We start from the raw sequence: 20,654 nt of genomic DNA, 5'->3' as shown, positions 1-20,654 counted from the left end.
GACCAATTCCACAAGTTCAGCTGTTTCATTTACTCAGTATTACGTTCATTTTAGTTCCATAACCTTTTTTTTTCGTATCATTTCTAGCTAAAATGCATTTTGGTTTAATGAACATTTATCCACTTCAGTAACAACTAAATGTGAAGCCAATTCCGAATGTAAAGAAAATCGTTCACATTTGAGACACTCTGTTCATGTTTTATGTATTAAGTTAAATTTAAAGCATGAATAGAAATTCATACTCTTGTCATATTTCTGCATGATCTTGAAAAGCAACAAAAATACCAAAGAGTTGTCTTTTAAAAAAAAGAAATAAAGGTAATTCAAGTTGAGATTTTTATAATAAAAATGTTATTAACATGCTAATTTCTTTAATTTCCATAATTTTTTATAAATAATTTTTATGTTTTATTTTATTTTTTTTACAAAGTTCGTAGAAAAGTACCAAATGGCTGATTGGCATTTTTCTATACAAATATTCTCTTAAATTCATAAGTTTGTTTTTTTAGTATTAATAATATTGAATAATATCTTGTTATTATTATTTTTTACAATTTTTATAAATTACTACTCTTTATTTTTCAGTTATTTATACATATTTCTTATTTCAGTTTAATAAAATTATTTAAATATTGTATCATTACAGCTGTATAATACGCCAATTTGGCAATTTTTAATTGTACTACTAACCATTCTAGTTTCATTTAATTCTAAATATTTTATTGTTTATTTATTTGTTTTTAAATATTATATATATTTTAATATACTGTACACAATGTTCATATATGTATAAAGTTAGGTACTAAAACAGACTCTTTTATTAATACATTATTCTAAAAAATTAATAACAAGTTAAAAAAAAAGAAGAATTATTAAATAGAAATTAAAATTGATAATCTTGCTTGTTTAGATGAAGGTTGAAGATTATCTTTGTTACAACTACAATATTTGTTCTTTAATGGTGTTCTTCAAAGCGGCCTTATGTGGTATACAAATAATTAAGCATGCTTTTGAAATACATTCTAGTTATTAAATATGTCTAGAAATATAGACTAACTTCACTACGAAGATTTAACAACTACAGAATTACTCACTTCAAGTCTTCAGTGTAAATATTTGTATTTTTATTTGTAAGAGCGGTAAAGGTTGGTAAGTTTAGCGTTGATTGTAAATTTGTTTTATGTTCTAATTGATACCCGGATAAGTTTTGTGGTTACTTAGAAGCAATGAGGGGAATATGTTCATTAATTTCTCCCAAAAATGTTACTTATTTTTTTGTATTTCTGTGAGTGTCGAGTAGAGGTTAAAGTGAATTCTCTGTTTCCAGTATTTAGCAATTCCATCCACCTAGACAGACGTAGTGCTGTATTCCTGGCGGATGTTCCCAGTGAAATCCTTTTACTCTGAGTCCCCGGGAGCTTTAGGACCGGCTCGCCATATTCAAACATTTTAGTTATCCTCCGATGTTCGAGACAAATGACTCACTTCTTAGCGGTGTAGCCAGTTCTTGAACTGATCTAGGCCGAATACTTAAACATCTCGAAAAGAAAAATCTCCAAAGAGAATTAGCAAACCAAAGATTTCTGACAGTTGGAGACAAGAGAAGCTATTATGTAAATGTAGGTGCCTCGTCGCTTGTCCTAAGCTACTCTGACCGGAATGCGGTCGGTATTTCCAAAGAAATGGAATTTCCCTTTTTGCGCAGAGAAAATAGTATTGCCTAACCGTCTTAGGCGCTACAGACATTCTGTTCCTGTTTAAATCTTAAACTTTGTTCTTATTACATTCTTAATCTATCTTTAAACTTATATTATAAGTTAAGCTTTAAACATAATTTCAGCAACTTAGCGTCTGGAGGCTACTCATTCAGTGCTGTGTTTGACTACAGAACATTGTTCTTTCCTTACAGATTACACTCTACATAACCCGTAAAAAAGCTTCTGTTCGGCTCTGCTTTTAGGAAGAGAATACAAGTAGAGGCTCGAGAATTGTTGGATTCTTATCTCGAGCAACGCCTCATACATCCAGTGCCTACCATTTAATCTTATCCATTCTCTTGACGGGCCATTGCAGAATGGGAAATCTCATGCATTGCCTATTCCATGAGAAGTCAAGAGCTGTTCCGGTTTTATGCTAACGCCTATCCAAAATACTAATCAGGAGAAATGGGCAAGGCTAGTTGCAATTGATTTTTGTTATTTTTCAAGGTCCTCTTCGAAGTGCCAAGTATTCCAGACGAAAATTGGTAGCAAAAATAGGATCTTTCTCCTCTGAGTGCCCGAGTCATATGGGATAATGTGGTGACATATCGCATGATCCGGGAGGAGTTCTTTGGATCTTTCACGGAGTCCTTTTGTAATCATCCTACAGTGGGTGAACAATAAGTTTTAAATGTGATGTGTTAACTCTCGGATGAAAAGCAGCCGATTAAGTTCATTGTTAACTACTCAACTAAATTTACGTCCGATGTTATTCTGACACGGCAGGGTGCCTACTCATGACATAAGCATCCAACAAACACAACCTGAGAAAGGTAGGTTTTACGAGAAAGAAGAGCACTTGTTTTAACGGGAAAATCTTGATCTCCAAGTATTCGGATACGAAGTCTACACACCTCTCCCAGGAACTCTTCAATAGATACGTCTAATGAAACAGAAAGAATTGGAGGGTGTTGTTCTAACTAATGGGTCCCACAAAGTAACTTTACAAGGTTATCCCAAATATGTACACACATAAAGTCTAACATTCTAATAAAATATCTATAGTGTACAAATAGTATAGTATTTGTAAAGTATACAAATATTAGTAAATTTGAATAAATGCAAGAAATATTTTGCCCCATATTAACAATTGATTTTAAAAAATAATTCTTATAAACAATATACTATATTGTTAATATACATTTAATTTTTTGTGATTATTACTTGGTAACATTGAACTCTATAAAGCACGATACCAACTAGTTTTATTATACAATATATAAAACAAGACGTAACAGTAATAAGATCTCGATTAGTTTGTTTACATTACTCAGTATATAACCTGACCAGAGGAAGGTAATTTGTCAAATAATTATATGAACACATATTTTACAGACTTAATAATAATAAAAACTAAAAAAAAATTAAAAATAAAATTACAATTTTTAAATCAGACAGATTGAGTTGCTTGAGGCGTAGATAGTCTGATTTGAGCAGGATCTGTCTGGATGCCATTCATGGACATAGATCGTGCCAAAACTGTCTGATGGTCTCGCCACGGTGTGGTCAATATTTTTAATCTCTGAAAACAGTTTCGAAACAAACAAGTAATGATAAGTGCAGTGAGATTAATGAATCATAGTAAAAATAAGATGCTTATTGGCCGTGAGGAGATGGTGATAGATTAGCCAATTTTTACAGGAATCTTGGCGTTGCTGTGGGTATCCCAGACCCTAGCCTTACAATACTAGAAACACGCTTCAGGAAGTAGTTTCCAAGTTTCTCTAATCTGGGGCAATTGACCTCAGAACATCTCGGAAACATTGAAGATAAAGCGAATAAGGAAAACTTATTAAATCGGAACTTAATTACTTTACTTCTTAATTCAATTCATCTATATTGTATATAGCGTACATATTAATTATTGTATTTACTATCTCACCTGTCCAAAATTTCCCGGGGTAGTCAACAACTGATAGACAGCCACGGTCGGAATCATCAGAACGCTAGATGCGGCGATCGCCCAGCCCAGAGCATTCGCCCATGTGGGGTACACGTAATTCTCATAAGTCAGCGGTTCGTAGCCCATCAATCCATAAACTATGATGAACTAAAATAGAAAATTTAAAAAAAATAAAGCAAAAAAAAAACTATAATTAGTTTCATCATAAATTTAGGTTAGAAATGATGAACCTTTTCATGCCAAATTGGCATATTTAGCAAAAATAATTCCAGTGGCTAAAAATACTGAACTATTAGGGTTGGTATTATCTCATCTCTGACCCTTAAAAGCTGACTTGATTCTATTCCATCAAAGATGCACAGCAGAAATATTCCAGGAAATACTCAACCGTACGATTCAGTCCCATAGTCAACCGAATACCTCGAGTGTATAGCAAAATAGTGATGTCTTGAGGGAGCTTTATAAATTTTAAATTATCCCAAATCTAGTCATTATAATGGTCCAAAAATCGGTATTACAGCCATTGGAACTCTAAAGAAGGTTCTCCATTCCTGGACATACAGGCACTTTAATATTTACCATTAAAAATAAAGGAGCTAAGAACCTCCAACAAACTCTCCAGTAAAATCCTGGAGAAAAGCCAATCATATCTTTGATGTCCTGGCAAAATCGATCTGTACCTGTAAAACAGTTATCCCAATACATTAACGAGATGATACATAAAGAAAATGTGTGCAGGCAAACAAGAGTTGGTGAGGTTTTCCTGCATGTAAAATGTTGAAGGAAATCGGAAAATTAAACGGTTTAGGTTTTGAGATTTTGAACTACACCGATGGGAAATTCATAACAAATTTTCCATTCTTGGACCTTACCATATATCCAGGCCACTGCTATAGATTCAAAGAAAACAGCGAAAAGCATTGAGTATCCGGCAGCGTACCTATCTAGGAGGTGGAAGAAATAGAAGCCACCCTGGAATAGAAGAAATTTGAAATCAGTAGGAATTTCCAAACGATCAAATTTATTTGTAGCGGAAAAATTTGTGGCTAACCTGAGCACAAGACGCCAGTCCAACCAGGAAGTACAAGGAGAAGAGGCAGGCTACAAAAATTTCCCTGTTCCTGCCGATCAATGGAAATTCATCGCTCAAGGCTGTAATGATAGCTTCTGAACCGCCAAACTGAAAAGATATTAGGTTAAGTTCTTGAGCAAAAAAATAGATTAAAAAATTTAGTAAAAGAAGTTTTCTATGCTTATCTACCACTTACCGAACTATCTAGTCCGAGCGTTAGTAACATCATGAAGAAGATAAGTGCCCAAAATATAGACCCAGGCATGGTAGCAATCGCAGCCGGATATACGATAAAAACCAGTCCAGGTCCTTCGGTGGCCACTTCTGCGATATTCCTACCAGTCACATGTGCCATGTAACCCAGCACTGAGAATATCACAAATCCAGCTACAAAACTTGTGCAAGAATTTATTACCGAAGTTAAGAGAGCATCTCTGCAAAAAAAGGAGAACCAGAGTCTTGGAAAACACAGAATAAATACAATATCTTGGTAAATGATGGAAATAATTACACAGAATTTAGATCTTACTGGTAAACATTGTTGTGATATTCATTATAAGAGGCGTAGGCGAGAAGTACCCCAAATCCTGGACCCAAGGAAAAGAACACCTGAGTGGCTGCGTCCACCCACACCTGTGTAACAGTGACCACAGCATCTCAGAATGTTCAAACACAAAAAAAAACAAAGTTACGAGCCTTTTATTTAAGTAATTCCTGTCACACGTTTTCCTCGCAACCTCGAGATTTTTGCTACTCATTTAATCCTCGTTTACACTCTAGGTATAGTGTTCAGACATGCACGAACTGGTTTATCGTAGATTACCTCAAATCGTGTATTTCCATAAAAAAATCAATATAAAAAATTTGATTGCAATACTTCCCTTTACCTAGTACTAAGATTAAGTAGTAAAATGCTGAAAGAAGTGCTCACCTCGGCCTTAGTGATGGAAGAGAAGTTAGGACTGAGGTAGTACTTGATTCCTTCAGCAGATCCAGGTAAGGTTATACCTCGCACAAGTAATATTAGCAGCACTACGTACGGGAACAAAGCGGTGAACCACACTACCTGCAACGTTACGCACGATTAAGAAATACTTTAGAGGAAATAGGTAAGGAGGGACATTTTAGGCAATTTAATTGGAGAAGCGATATCGGAAGTATTGCTAAAAACTTCCGACAAAGTACGATAACTAATAGGATGAAAAAATAACAGCAAATTTCAGCCATGATATTTTTTTATTATTATGCCGATTTTTCGACCTAGGGACTAGGTCAGGGATGGCGAACCTTTTTGAGACGTGGGTCAAATTTTGTTCATTTTTTTTTTTTTTTTGTAGTACTAGCTCTTGGGTCACTAATGCCCATTTGCACAACAGTTAAGCTTAAAAATTTTAAACTGAATATTTTCAAAACTCAACATCTTTAAAATTCAGCTGGCGGCTTAACGGGTAAAACGGGGACGAAACAAGTAAGTGGCTATGGAAGTCTCTTTTTTTACAAACAACCTGAACAAAAGTGTGTTTTATCTGAAGAAAAATCTAAATATGGTTATTTGCTTTGAGTTGTCGATTTTTTTTTTTAACAAACAAAATATGAATAAAATTATACATTTTATTTGATATTTTGTAAACACTTTTCGCTTTATTTCAAATACTACTCGTCATTTGCGTTTTTAGAACTGTAATGATCAAACTAAAGGTTATAGATAGCATTTTAAATTGCTTTTGTGTCAATATGCGTGATTGAAAAAAAATACAGATAGAATATAAATTATCCAAAACAATTAGAAAATCTAAATCAACCCGCGTAAACAAACAAATGGTTGCCTAGCAACTGTGGGTCAGTGAAAAAGCTTGCGTGGGTCATAGATTCGCCATCACTGGACTAGGTCATCTTCAGGGCTGTAGAACACACTGTAAATATGTTCCAAGTTCATAGATCGAAAGCTCGGCATAATAATAAAAAAATATGACTGAAACTGTTATTTTTTCATCCTATTGAAACTATGAATCGGTCACCAAAAACAATGAACATTAATTATATATTATTAATTACAGTCAACATTGAGTGGTTTTCATTCTTTCCAGTTTTCTTTCGCAGAACAGTTATCAAGAAAATAACTGTAAGCTCCAAAGGAAGTGGTGAATAAGTTCTAGACATCCACAAAGTAGCCAATATGGAACAGGTGCCTTAGTTTCCTGTGTTCTGTGAGTGCAATGTCCAGCTTTTAAATACAAGTTGATGCTTTTCGGCCTCATCTTTATGCCTTTAGATCAATTTTGATTATTCAACTTGCCTTGTATATCTACTGGGAATGATCTGTAAGATACTAGCTCTGCCAAGCGGCAGCCAATTGAACCTCTAAAGGTGAATTTCTCTTAATCTTATAAACATATATGAAATTAATTCTAATTATATTTTCGTTTAAAAATGAAATAATTAGGACCAATTAAATATCCTCATCAGTCATAAAGATAATCATAAAAAATAATTAAAAACAGGTTCATTATTTTTTTAAATTAAAATATTCTGCTTTCTCCTTGTACGAGTAAATGAGGTTAAATTTGAAGGTAGTTTTTTTTTGTCTGCAATTGTAAAAAAATGGACTAAATGTATTTAATTAAATTCAAATTTCAATCTGTTTATGAGTTTAGTCTCCCTGATTCTGAAACCAAGAGAAACTTAATAAATTTACTTTAAACTTACAAAAATAATATACTAGCAACTTATCAACATCAAGATTACCTACCACTACTAGTTAAGAAAATGATCGATAATACAGTAAACATTAATCGACACAAGTAATTCATCAGAAATAAATAAATTGAATGTAAAAATTACTAATTTTTAATTTGTTTCTTAATTTTCAACGCTTCTAAAGCTTAAGTTCACCCAATATTAGTCTGAATTGAATGAAAAACCTAAACTTTAGCGGAAGCCTATTCGTCTTATTGTTTTACTTCTGATTTTTAGAATCGATTACCGAAAAAACAATTATGGCCTGGGTTTGCACATTCCCCTTCGAGATACCATGCTTCTACGCTAGTCAAGACATGATTTGAGCTTGTACCCTTCCCTTACATGTCACAATAATAACAATTATTGCGTTATTAATTTTTTTTTCTTTATAAATGCATTATTTAAGAAATAATAAGGTAAGTTTGATAAGCCTGCGCTAGATCAACTCAGTTTACGGTGCTTTTCTTCGTAAATAAGGTGTACATGACTTCATTATGCCTGGACTTATCCTGAAGAAGTGTCATGCAACAATATATTATCACTTAGATTTGGAGGCAGCCTTTAAGGAGGGCAAAAGAGGTAGGGGGACCTCTGATCTACATAATCTTCCAGTAAATACAGACAGCTGATCTTAAGATTCGTAGCAAAGATTACCTTGCCGGAGGTGGAGATTCCTTTCCAAAGACTGAAGTAGCAGATGAGGTAGACAGCCAGAAGACAGAGTGCCATGTCCCATTTGATGGCTCCCAGATCGTGCAGTCCTTCGCTTCTATGTAATTCCAGGATGGCTCGGCTGGAATTTTATCATTTTATGAAAAATTTCTTAATTAGGTAAGAATGATGTCCAATATTCGATCTCTCACTTATAGCACCCCTAAGGTAATGAGAACTCATTTTATTCGAAAAATAAAGTACATTATTTTTTAAATTATGATCGCTGGTTAGGCCACCATCGGACTTGAAAGTAAAGCTTTGGAACAAAATCGATCAACTGAAAGTGCCATTTTGCTGAATCGATTTGACTCTTTTGTTGAAATCGATTTACTTTTTAGTATGAATTCAAAGTTTCAAGAAAATTTAATTTCGTAAATTGTGCTAAGTGAAAGACTTGTGGGCGTTCACAACAAAACTGTGTGTTACAACGATGATTTCCTCTAAAATTCAAAATCGATTCAATAAATTCATCCAATCAGATTGGTACAAGTGGCGTACCACAAAGCGATATTGGGAAAATCGTAGATTTATTTTTTGCTAAAAATGATTATTTTTCCCCTATAATTGTAGAACAATGGTGAAAATTATGGTCAATGTGAATGATGCGTTCGATATGAACACGTTAGCTTACTTGAAATATTCAAAAGAGGCTGACGCGAACTCCTCTGTGATTGGTGGAGCTGCAGTTGACACGTTCTTGAGGGTGCCATTCACTGTGGCTGTTGAGTTCGCCTGGGCCGACCATATGTTCACGTCCAACTGCGCACACCATTTGCCTCAATTATATATATCTATTAATAGAACAGACATGCTGATACTTGAATGAATTTTTCTTTTTTTTTTCAGCATTCAATTTGAACATGTTCATTTTTTTATTTTACGTTTTACAGTTTTTTTAAATGTTTTTGGAAATCTGTGACGTCAATTTCCATTTCGTAACACTCGATACTTTTTTTGACTCTGTATTGTTGGTCTCAGTTAAGGAAAGTGGAAGGTTATTAGTATGTTAACATTAGAGGAAGGACAGGTTAATTTGAGTTCATGTGCTGCACCCCACACTCAGATGCCCTACACTAAAGCGGAACCAAGCTCTTCAGAATAGTTCGAAGAGACAGGAAGTGATAATCAGGTATAATCTTCCTAATCATGCAATCTTCTTTGCAAAACACTAATAAACATAATACAAAGGTTGGGCGTGATCCTAAGATGGGTATTTTACACTCTTCCAACCCTTAATAGCATTCCAGGTTTTCTATGGAAATCCCAGGGTTCAGGATGATTGCTCCCTGGCGCGCTGGAATCCTCCCTAAATCCTCAGAGAGGACCACCAAATCCCGCCCGACTATCAAGTGACTATCCAGCTTCTTTGGGGAACTCATAGAAAGAGAGATGATACGGCTGGAAGGGTTGGTCACTATCTAAAAAGTAATCATCTCTCTATTCAAGAGAAAGTATCTCCTCCTTAGATCTACTGGAATCGTCCGGCTTTGCTGAGGGCACTAAAGTTTTGTGTCTGGAATAATCCCCAGGGACTGGATCAAGTTTCTTTCTTTCAAGGATATAGTTCTAGTATGGGCACTTGGTCATTCGGCTTTTCAGTACAATCGTAGGAAGGGAGGTTGGCCGAGTTAGGCGCGTCCCTTCATTGCTCCCGAACCAACACTCGACTCGGCATGTGTCTGGTTTTCAGGAATGGGTTGGTTCCACAGTACACCACAGTGTGGTATTGAATAAAACAAACATTCACTTACCGGACGACATTGTGGCGTATTCCAAGGATTGTCGCAGGTGGTCCAAGGCAGCATGTCCGTGAACGAGGCGAAAAAGAATCTTAAGGCCCACGCTATGATCACATTGTAATAGAAGTCCACGTAGAAGGCTATCAACACCACTGCATATCCTATGCCTGGAAAATTGCAAAGAAAAACTTATCTCCATATTTATACGATTTTTGAATATAGAACGAACCAACATAGAACCAAGTAAGGTGTTTGTAGATCGAATATTCTTGGTTCCACAAAAAATCGGCGACTAATAGAAATGTGATTTTCTAAATTTTGTTAGACAATTTGATTTTATGCTGTGACCATCAACAGAGTCCCGAAAATCTAGTATAAAATTATTATAAGAATGGGTTTTGTGACATTTCTTAAAAAGCGGAAGTGGGAAGAACAATTAAAGATTGATTCCAGTAGGGTAAAGACGTGTTCACAAACATACTAAACAAAACCTTCGTCATACTGACAGACGCAACAACTTTTTACCGGAAATATACGATTGAGCTCTTTTGAGTTTGAAGAATTGGGTTTTCCCGAAATAGTCCAGCGTAAAGAAAAATCTTAGAAAGTTCCAGTTTTTCAGGCGCCAACTGAGCAGCGCCAAAATAAGGTTTTGGTCACCCGCCAACACTCGGAAAATTGGCCCACCGGAAGTACCCCTTAGCTACGATTTTCTTGCTCCACTAATTATATAAAAAAATCGATCTATAACTTTTAACTGGTACATTTTACAGGAAGTACAATTATGAGAACGAGTGGGAGAGCCGGAAGTTAGGTTCCCCCCCAAGTGGTATTAGTGAGTGCTGCGCTGTCTTGAAACCAGTGAGGTCATCAGAATCGAATATGGAACTTAATTCCAGACTAACAGGAAATCGTCTGACCGGAAATGTCACTTAATGAATAGATATTTAGGTAATTCGTAATTTTCCAAATTTTCTTCAAACTCCTGCACTAAATATGGTGATCTCAAACTTTCCTTTTTCTGGAAATTTTCTTTCCGGAATAATTGGATAAGGAATACTTCTGGGAAAAGGGGTGGGGGCATTCCCTCAACAGGGTCACAATGTACGTTCCTATCTTTCTGTGCGATCTTGAGCAGAGCAAAATCGAGTTGCTAAAATAGATTTTCAAGAAAAATTCCTAAACCGGAAGTATCTCTTTAGTCAATCGATTCTCCACTTTCTCGGCTTTCTCTAAACTTCGTACGCACATGACGTACATGAACACTTTCAAGAGAAAGTTGTTTCTCGGGCTGGGGTGGGGGTATTAGCAGTAGTAGTTTGTGCGAGTGTTCGTATCAGATGGCTTTATTTGCAAAAAAAAAAAAAATACGCTGACGTCAGACGGGGGTACAAATAACAAGATGGCGAACAAAAAAGCAAGATGACTTCAGTGATCTAGTTTGGAAAAGATTGCCGTCTAATATCAGGCTATCTGGGCCCCGACCACCTGTTCAGCCTGACATCAGACTATTTTGCTGGTGATATATCGCCGGAAATGGAAAGGTATACTTTCCCACTTGACTCTTATCTGCACCATTTCGAATTGAGAACGAACTTGATGAGGGCCATTTCTTTGCTGTGAACGAAGTTATATCCTCTTCTTTAATGGGATCGCCACGAGTAGACGGGCGATTATTCTAGGTGAGCTAGAAATCGCAGTGGTTCTAAGTTTCGATTCGCTGCTGTTTCCATGGATTTTATTTATTCAATCTGTTATCTGTTTTCATTGCGACCATAATTGGGTATTTCAGCCTAAAGAAGTTTTACGGCTACATAAATGCTGCCATTTTCATTTCCGCTTACCCCACAATACGAGGAATGTTGTAATCGTGCAGAGTTCTCACCGGAAGTACGTGTTTTACAGCCTCCAGAGGCTGGGAAAGTTGTATTTTACAGATTTGTCTTCTTACTTATTTGTGGCCTTCGTAACCAAAACTGCCTCCTTATTGAATAAAAAGTAAAGTAAAGTAATTGCCTATTTTTTCAGGCGGGGCTTAACGTTCAACTACCAAATTAGGTGTCGTGGACGGAGGCGACTAGCAAACATACTTACTGTAAACTTCTTTTATTAACCATTAAATAAAATCCAAGGCCAAGACCGGAAATCGAACCCAGTACCGCAATACATATTAGCTTTGCGGGTCTAGCATCTAACCGCTCGGCTACCGTGGCGACTACCTTATTGAATAGATTTTCCAGTTTCTGGTGGAGGGGAAGAAAAATAGATTCTACGATTTTCCTCGAAGTTGACGCACAAAACTATCGAAACATTTTTCCTCAGGAACGAGGGTGAGTGCGGCTTCCTCTGAAGGGTCATTTCAGTACATTGTAGGTCCTATCAGATCATTCTAAGAAGTGTCAAATGAAATGCAGAAATTCCTAGTAAGAAGTGAGAATGTAATAATTAGAACTTTGGGAACTACAATGATAGACTCGTGAATATCCACATTATACTTCTTGGCAAGTGGTCCTATTTGTGCTGTTCATAATTGAAAGTAGAAAACGTCTTTAGAATGTGGAATCGAAGGAACTGTGAGAGGGTGGAATTTCGCTTTCATTCAATCTGAATCGAATAAAATTATCATTTCTGGCTTTTGTGACAGGAAGTGCTTTTAAAAATGACACTTTAGCACTTAATTTAACAACAGTGGTGCCAACAATGAACTCTGGCTGAGTGAACGGTGGTGGCAACTTATAATGGTATTATTAATGTAGCTATGTTGGTAGTAGTTGCACTTAGAGGCGCTCCAAGTGGCCAGAATTGAAACGAAAAAAGAAAGAGATAAAAAAAAATCTCCAGGAGAGATGTTGGTGGCGGGGGGGTGATGCGGGTTCGTTTCCTGTTCTAAGGGCATGCACAGTAGAGGGACGGCCGCCTCTCTTTCTGGGTGCATCAGGCTACCCAGCTCGCCATATTGTGTGTGTGTGCGTTTCCCTTCTTTAGAAGGCACTGTCAACTCCCTAGATGGCACCGGCAAGGATTAATCATCATCCGGCGGAAGGGTGGTAGCACAACTAGGGTAGTAACTCACTCAACCAGGGCCTTATCTACTAGGGCCTTATCCACGCTTAAAGCTGAAAATAAGATCTAGAGGGTTCACAATCCTCCATAGTTTTTTACTTAAAATAAACGTGGAGGGCGCCACGGTAGCCGAGCGGTTATAGGCTTTACCCGCAAAGCTAAGATGTATTGCGGTACTAGGCTATATTCCCCGGTCTATACCTTTAATGGTTAATATGAGAAATACAGTAAAGTATGTTTGCTAGTCGCCACGGTAGCCGAGCAGTTAAGATACTAGACCCGCAATCCTAAGATGTATTGTTGGTTTAGTTGGTTCAATTCCCGGTATCCAGGCCTTAGATTTTATTTAATGGTTAATATGAAAAATTTGTAGTAAACTATGTTTGCAAGTCATTTCTGTCCACGACATCTAATTTGGTAGCTGGATGTAAAGTCTGACTGTAATAATAGGCATTACTTTAGAGAAAGAGGTGTGACTGTTATCCTGGTCGAACGCAAAACAAACTGACGCACAAAGTTTAGAGACAAATACATCCGACTCTGTGTAACGCTAAATTTAGAGGAAGTTAGGATTCCATCAAAAAGTATAGTTCAATTTTAGTGATAATAATTACTATTTAGTAAAAATGCCAAGTTTAGATCAAAGTTTAGATAATAGGAGTACTGTAAGAAGTGATTTAAGAGAAATTATGCGGGGGTGTTCGCACCCGATTACCTCTTTGAGAACCTACAGCTTGTGTGGGGGGTGGTGTAGCAAATCCGCAAGGAATCTGCCGATTTAAGAAGGCACCTAGAAGATTAAGCTCCAGTTACGTGTTTATTAAAGTTTGACTCGGCAAGACTTTGAAATGACTCAAGTTTTAAATAGAGTTATAATTATGAAGTTTTGATTCAAGGAGTGGTGTGGTTTGCTTTAAGTTGGCAAGCTTGATATATATCTCTGTATAATTAGACTGGGATGTGCCTGTGTTTGTGTAAGACTGGCGGGAGAGTCATTATCGCGCCAGTATATCACTTTCAATTAAATAAGGCAAGAATGTGCGTGAGTGTATGTATAAAGGACATAGTGGAGTTATTATCTGAGATCAAAACGGCACTGGCAGCTAACTACACGTAACTACTGTTGGTAAATATTGTTAGCCTTCAACCAAGTTACGCGCTGCTTGATTTTTGGAGTGCGTGTGTGAGAGACTTTTACTAGGGTAAGCAATCTACTACCATCATCAGGAAATTGTCTCTAACGAGTTTACACCGGAGGTGGCTTTTCAGGTCTCCTGGGTCCGAAAAAGTGGGAAAATGGTCCCATTATGCATGCGGACAGTATAAGGAAGAAACAAAACCGGCGGAAGGTAAAACCTAATATTTAAATTGGGCCCTATCAGGTGGGTGTTTTGTACTTCATTAGGTAGAGAGGGTCTCCTTAGGACAATGGGGCCCAGAACGGAATCCAACTAGAACTCCAAGAGACGACCTTCACTTAGAACTATCTTAACTCTAAAGCTTGGATTGCTGTCCTTCCTCCAAGCTGCCATTTATCCCAGGGATACAGTCAATCTTGGGACATTTGGCTTTCTAGAGTGCTGGCCATTTATCAGGGTTATAGAAGGGAGTATACCCAAATCTTGAAACCTCTCTAGGGGAACAACTATCTTCTGCATGTTAAGGGTAAGAATGAGGGTGGAGGTTGGCTTTCGGGGGTTGATTATGTCTACTTCTGCTTCTAGAACTTCCCCTAGAAGTGAGTTGGGTTGCAGCAGGGCCTCATCTGACACTATTCGGGGGCGAGGCATAATAGATCTTAGTAAAGGTCCCACTGTTGGATAATGCCGCCCCACCTGGAGGGAAGCTGAGTTCCGCCACCACCTGCTCGAATAAAATAAGTGACTTCAGACGAGTTGGTCCTACCTGTTCACAAGATGGACTTCTGTTCCAGGACCCCCTAACTTGGCATTCGGGAGCTGATCTCTCTTCAAAGCCAGCTATCGCTAAAAGTATTCGTCACTTTGTCAAAAGGAAGACCTCAACGTGAAAACTTGAGTAAGAGGAAGTCAAGAGATCTGAGCCACATCAGATTTCCCTCTTCAAAAAGAAAATTTGGAAATTATTCCTGAGAATAAATAACTGCCCTAAAGGAAAACAACTAGCTAACCAACCAACACCCTGGATCTTATATTTGAGAAGGTTCTATAAGGTTATAACTCTAGCGCTCTCCTGGATTTCTTTATGAATAATGGAGACAGCTAACACCTACCGGAAGGCTTTGTTTCCCTTCGGAGCCACCACCTTTTGGAGCCCTTAAGGGAATAAAGAAAAGAAGTAAATGATCGCTCTACTTAGTGCGAATACTGCTGCCTTTATAAAATAGTAACAGCTTTGACAGTGTTTACCTAGGCAGTTGTACCAAGTGTTGCCAACGTCTTGATTATTTTTTTTGGGGGGATTTTTCATATCTGGTTGGTGAGACGCAGTATTGCTAAAACGTCGTATTTTTGAATTTTATTTTTACCGGAAACATTGATTTTGAGGCCATGGCGAAACAGGAAATTTAAGAAAAGTGTCTGTGAATGTGAACTTTATTTTAATTTCTAGAGCCACCGGAAGCGTTAGAATAGTTTCCTTTACAGCGTTATTGAAAGCAATTACTGCTGCTTATGCGGACTGTACGCGTTTCTTTGCCCCATCATGCCGTTCTAGTAACTAATAAAGCCCGCATCACTATTACGTCATCAGTAAGTTCTCTTTAAATTAGAAAGAGAGAAGTATTTGGAACTTCTCAGATAATCGTCTCTTTCGAAGAATATTGAGCTTACACCAGAAATAAGCGTCTTTAGAGGTCCTCAGTCCGAGAATATCTTGACTCCGGACAATTCCCAAGTGATCACGAACTAAACGGTGCAAGAAATGCTCTGTCAAGCTCTGCCTGGTTATAAGGTGACTTACTTCCAATCTCCACTTCCTTCTACAGTACAGCAACAAAGGATTCCAACCACAGTAAGAGCAAATCCTGTGATTGGTTATAGCAGATTATTGTTCCGCAGGAAATGCGGTCAGGTTTGCAGCTTGCTGTAGTGGATTCTCCCTTCTTCACATTTACGGACGCTCACATTTCCTGCAAACACTATGACGTTATCTTATGACGTGTAACATTGAAGCACCTTACTTTACACGACAAAGTGTGTGTGAGGGGAACTGATCATCATGACGTATAAATATTCCACATAAGAAATACATAAAATATTACAGTTTAAAAGAAATTGAATAAAGACACAACACAAATTTTTTTTTAGAGGTTTTACCTTTGAAGAGTGGTACAATCCGGCCCCAACAGGTGATGGCGCCCTTGCGGTGGAACTGTCCCAGTGCGAGCTCCATGTAGAACAATGGGATGCCGCCCACGAACAGCATGATGCAGTATGGAACCAAGAATGCACCTGTACAGAATCATTGGAAGTAGTCATTAGGAAAAAGATATTGGAAAATGAAATACACTGATCAGCATCATGTATTTTTTTGGGGGAAGTTGGTCCTCGAAAGGGTTCAGATGAACTTGGAACTTGGCTGCTCACTTTGGTTTTGAAATTTTTCTGAGAGATATTGATTTTATTGGGGGGTTTTGGGAGAGAGCAGTGATGGCATGTATTCTTCTTCAGCATCGATTTATTGTTCAGACCGATTAGTTTAATCTAATTTTAAAAAAATTAATTAGAGGTGTGAATATTTCACTCAATTTTTTTTATTTACGATCCTTAACAAAAACTTACAGTTTTAAAAGTTAAGTATAAGGGTTGATTAAACGCCAAAAGGTACACAAATCAGCTAGTACCCAACATTTCATTAATACTGCATTGATATAATTTAAGTAATTTTACTGCATTAACTTTTCCTTCACATTTTTTAGAATTTATTAGATGTCACAGACCCTTATGCTGGCCAGTTCATTCATAACATTATTTTGTTACAATTATGATAAAATGTATATTATATCTTTATATTTTTTATAACGTTTTCTTTTTAGCCTGTGATTAATAGTTTGATTATTATAGATAAATAGATATTACAGTCAATCTAAGTTAAATGGTGTGCTACTTGAGTAAATATTTTGTAGATGAAAATGGCCAGCATAAGGGTCTGTGACATCTAATAAATTCTAAAAAATGTGAAGGAAAAGTTAATGCAGTAAAATTACTTAAATTATATCAATGAAGTATTAATGAAATGTTGGGTACTAGCTGATTTGTGTACCTTTTGGCGTTTAATCAACCCTTATACTTAACTTTTAAAACTGTAAGTTTTTGTTAAGGAGATTTTTGTACCTTTTGGATAGATTTTCCTTTTTGTCTATTTGCAAAGTTACGTCTGCTTTACAGATTTTTTTAAAATTTGGAATAAGCAATTCTATCATTATAACCTGATAAGGTGTTAAGTCGGAGTTACTACCACTGGAGAGATCTTTTTAATAATGATTATAGTTGCGGTCCCCAAACCATCCTCAATAACAATTTTTTTGAGAAAGCGTTTTGAATAAAATAGGAAGGTATTTGTACGTAAATAGCAAAATTAAACTGCGATTTCAGTACTTCCTTTTAAGAAGAGCAAGAAAAATAAACTGCGATTACAGTACTTCTCCCTAAACGGCAAAGATTTTGAATCGAACGACAATTCATTGATGTAAATCGGTTCACTCATTGATAATTTTAACGATTGCAGTACTTCCTCTTAGTAGGTGTAAGAGCATGATGGCACCTCACAGCCACGTAGAGGAGCTTTAATCACTTCTTCGTGCTAAATTTTATCAAAATCGGACTAAGCTTTGTAGAAATATTGGTAATAATAGTTTTAGAAAGGGCCTTATTTGGGTGGGGCAAACTCCCCTCCTTATGAGGCACGGCGTCGAGACTTTTAAAGTGCAAAGCTGTACAAAATTTCGATTCGAATGACACTTCATTCGTGAAAATCGGTTCACGTGTCGATAATTTGAAACGATTGCTATACTTCCCCTTAACAAGTGTAAGAGCAGATCGTCGCTTTATTGTTACGTAGGGGAGCCCTAACTCTATCATCCTACAAAATTCTATCAAAATCGGGCCAAGATTTACAGAGTTATTAGTAATAATAATTTTGGAGGGGCCTTACATAAAGGGGGCTAACTCCTCTCCTATTCGATGTACAGCGCCGAGACCCCCAAAAGGCACATCTACATAAAATTCCAAATCGAATGACACCTCATTCATGAAAATCGGTTCACGCGTTTAGGCGCTACGTTGTTTACAAAAAAGGTAACAAGAAGAAGAAGAACAACAACAAGAACAAGAACAAGAACATTTTTTGAAAAAGCCGTTTTAGCTCATTTTCGGCAACTTTTTTCTCGAAACCTATTAGATCTGGGTGGTTGCAAAAAAATTACAGTTATAAAGGAGGATTTGGAGTAAGATTTAAAGAAAATTTGGGAATTTTATCTTTTATAGAAAAATAGAAAAAAATTGTCAAAGTTGGGTGTTTTTCAACGTCACGCTTTTTCGTGCAGTTTTTGATGGTCAACCCTTATACAACTGTCCTACCGGACAGTTTTAATACATTCAAAGATCTTCCCAGCTGGAGGCTGAAGTAGAGCCACCACAGGACTGCAAAGCTACTTGACTTGAAGTCACACTTAGCTGTAATCGTATTACTTCCGGAGAGAGAGAGAGTGACAGAGAGAGGAGTTAATGCAAGCAGTAGATGGAGTAGATGGTTGGTCGCTTGAATACCAGAGGAGTACCGATGCAACAGGTCACCCTGGGCAGCAGCGGTAGAGGGTGTCGCCACTGTCAGTTTGCGATAGAACCATAGCCTTTATCACATAACCTGTTGAGTGGCTTGCCATGTACGTCTTGGTTGGTTGGTTTCATACTCGACCCGGCCAGTCCGGAACGACAATACACTCGAGTGTCACACGTACCCCCGGCAGACAGTGTTATCCCCTGCGATATATATCACCAGCATTGCCTACCTTCAATATATCTTCCAACATAGCTTCTTTTTTTTCTTTTTTTATTACTTATTTGCCAAAATTATTGAATGTTCCAGAATTCCTTTGTGCGATAATTGAGAAGAGATTCAAGGAATTCAGTTTTAGGAGCTCAAAGTCACTTAATTCCAATTTACGAGGGTCTACTGTACCATCTAATTTTTTTTTTTTTTTTTGGCATTGGCTTTTAAAATTTAAAGGAAGTAGAAGTTATAGGAGCTAGCTTAGGAAGTAGAAGTTATAGGAGCTAGCTTAGGTAGTAGAAGTTATGGGAGCTAACTTAGTATAAATTAGACCTCTTCGTAAATCTTATCTAAAAACCAACTATAACTACTTCAAGTATCCGAACGCTAAAACTTTTACGACGTTTCGTTATAAATTTTAAAATTGAAATAAGTGCTTCAGTAAGTTATTTTCCAACCGGACATTTTTCGCTGGAAATATAATATTTGTGTGTCAGTGTGTTTTTTTTTTTCTTTTTTTTGGCATCGGCTTCCGCCATACAGCCAGCATCGTCTAGGTGCTTATCACTAGAATATCACTCACTCTCTATTCTTGCTTATAAAATACATTCGCTTCACACATTCATCCCTCTGCTATTACAACTATTTATATAAACTAATGGATGGATCAGTACTCTATATTCCTGCCATCCTTATAGCTTAACCTAAAATTAAAATCACCGTAATCCTTCTCTATTATTTTCTTCCATTCATTCTAATCGGCTACAACTTTTAAATACATTCATATTTCATTGCTAGCTCCGCTATAGACTTAAGCACACATATGTTGGTGGAGAATATTATGTCTTCGTAGCGAAATGGTGCATCTAAATACCCTGTATAAGTCGTCAAACATTCGTTTCCTTTCTACTACCACATAACGTGGACATATCATTATTATATTGTCCTGAAATCCTCCTCCTCATTGCAATCTACGCATTTAATAATATTTAACGACTTGATACAGATCTATTTTTATCCTTGAAATCAAGATCATCCCCCATGTTCTACTTTGGTTCTACTAAACACGCACAACATTTTTTATGCATTGCGTTACAAGTATAGTCACATAAGTGACGTAAATCAACAAAGTTACTACCGTAGGTTTTAATTACATCATTGATTTTATCCGTCATAGCGTCGTAGCACGCCTGTTCATGGTATTCCGGACCAGTTTTGGATTTTCAGCCATCATCAGGTGTTGGTTTGGTTACATGTAACCTCCCTCACTCGGTCAGATAGTGTAATGCAAGGCGGAAGCAAAAGTGAAGTCGCAATCCCTGAACCCAAATTGTTTGTACAGGCAATTTCTTGTAATTTTCAATTAGCTCTGTAAAGATGTCTTCAATAATTATACTTCTTCCTTTGAAAGGGACCATGTTCGAAAAAAAAAAAGATTTTATGATTTAGCACTTCCGTTTTGACTGATTTTATTCAAAAGGTTAGCGCTCAGGAGTGTTGGCTCAACACCACTGGGCAGAGACAGGCGAAGGAGTTCATTAGAGGCTATTCGCCGAGGCTGACTGCAGAATTAACCCGTCAAGGCCGCGTAGCGCTATAAGGATAATTGTAGGCTTATTAACTGGCCACTGCAGGAATATTGTTCTATTAATAGGCTTGTTGTGAATGTAAATAAATCGAAAATATTAAAGTTT

General features: G+C 36.9%; 1 protein-coding gene across 5 annotated transcripts in view; it reads right to left on the bottom strand.

Moving 5' to 3' along the window:
- Positions 1-987: 987 nt before the first annotated feature.
- The window catches only part of DAT (Sodium-dependent dopamine transporter), a 71,220-nt gene continuing 51,553 nt past the window's right edge, over positions 988-20,654 (bottom strand). For all 5 annotated transcript variants that reach the window (XM_074139394.1, XM_074139391.1, XM_074139392.1 and 2 more), the window contains 12 exons: positions 16,287-16,421; positions 9,940-10,094; positions 8,820-8,947; positions 8,129-8,267; positions 5,667-5,801; positions 5,265-5,368; positions 4,932-5,169; positions 4,715-4,843; positions 4,536-4,635; positions 4,243-4,343; positions 3,643-3,810; positions 988-3,282 (listed from right to left, as the gene is read on the bottom strand). In XM_074139394.1, the coding sequence (XP_073995495.1) occupies positions 3,151-3,282; positions 3,643-3,810; positions 4,243-4,343; positions 4,536-4,635; positions 4,715-4,843; positions 4,932-5,169; positions 5,265-5,368; positions 5,667-5,801; positions 8,129-8,267; positions 8,820-8,947; positions 9,940-10,094; positions 16,287-16,421 (1,664 nt within the window). In that variant the 3' untranslated portion in view covers positions 988-3,150. The remainder of the gene's footprint in view (positions 3,283-3,642; positions 3,811-4,242; positions 4,344-4,535; positions 4,636-4,714; positions 4,844-4,931; positions 5,170-5,264; positions 5,369-5,666; positions 5,802-8,128; positions 8,268-8,819; positions 8,948-9,939; positions 10,095-16,286; positions 16,422-20,654) is intronic.

Source organism: Rhodnius prolixus, unplaced genomic scaffold (genome assembly GCF_049639745.1).
Source record: "Rhodnius prolixus isolate KJV_2025 unplaced genomic scaffold, Rpr scaffold_23, whole genome shotgun sequence".
NCBI lineage: Eukaryota > Metazoa > Arthropoda > Insecta > Hemiptera > Reduviidae > Rhodnius > Rhodnius prolixus.
Note: the sequence above shows the minus strand (reverse complement) of the source record. Positions and strands in the feature narration are given on the sequence as shown.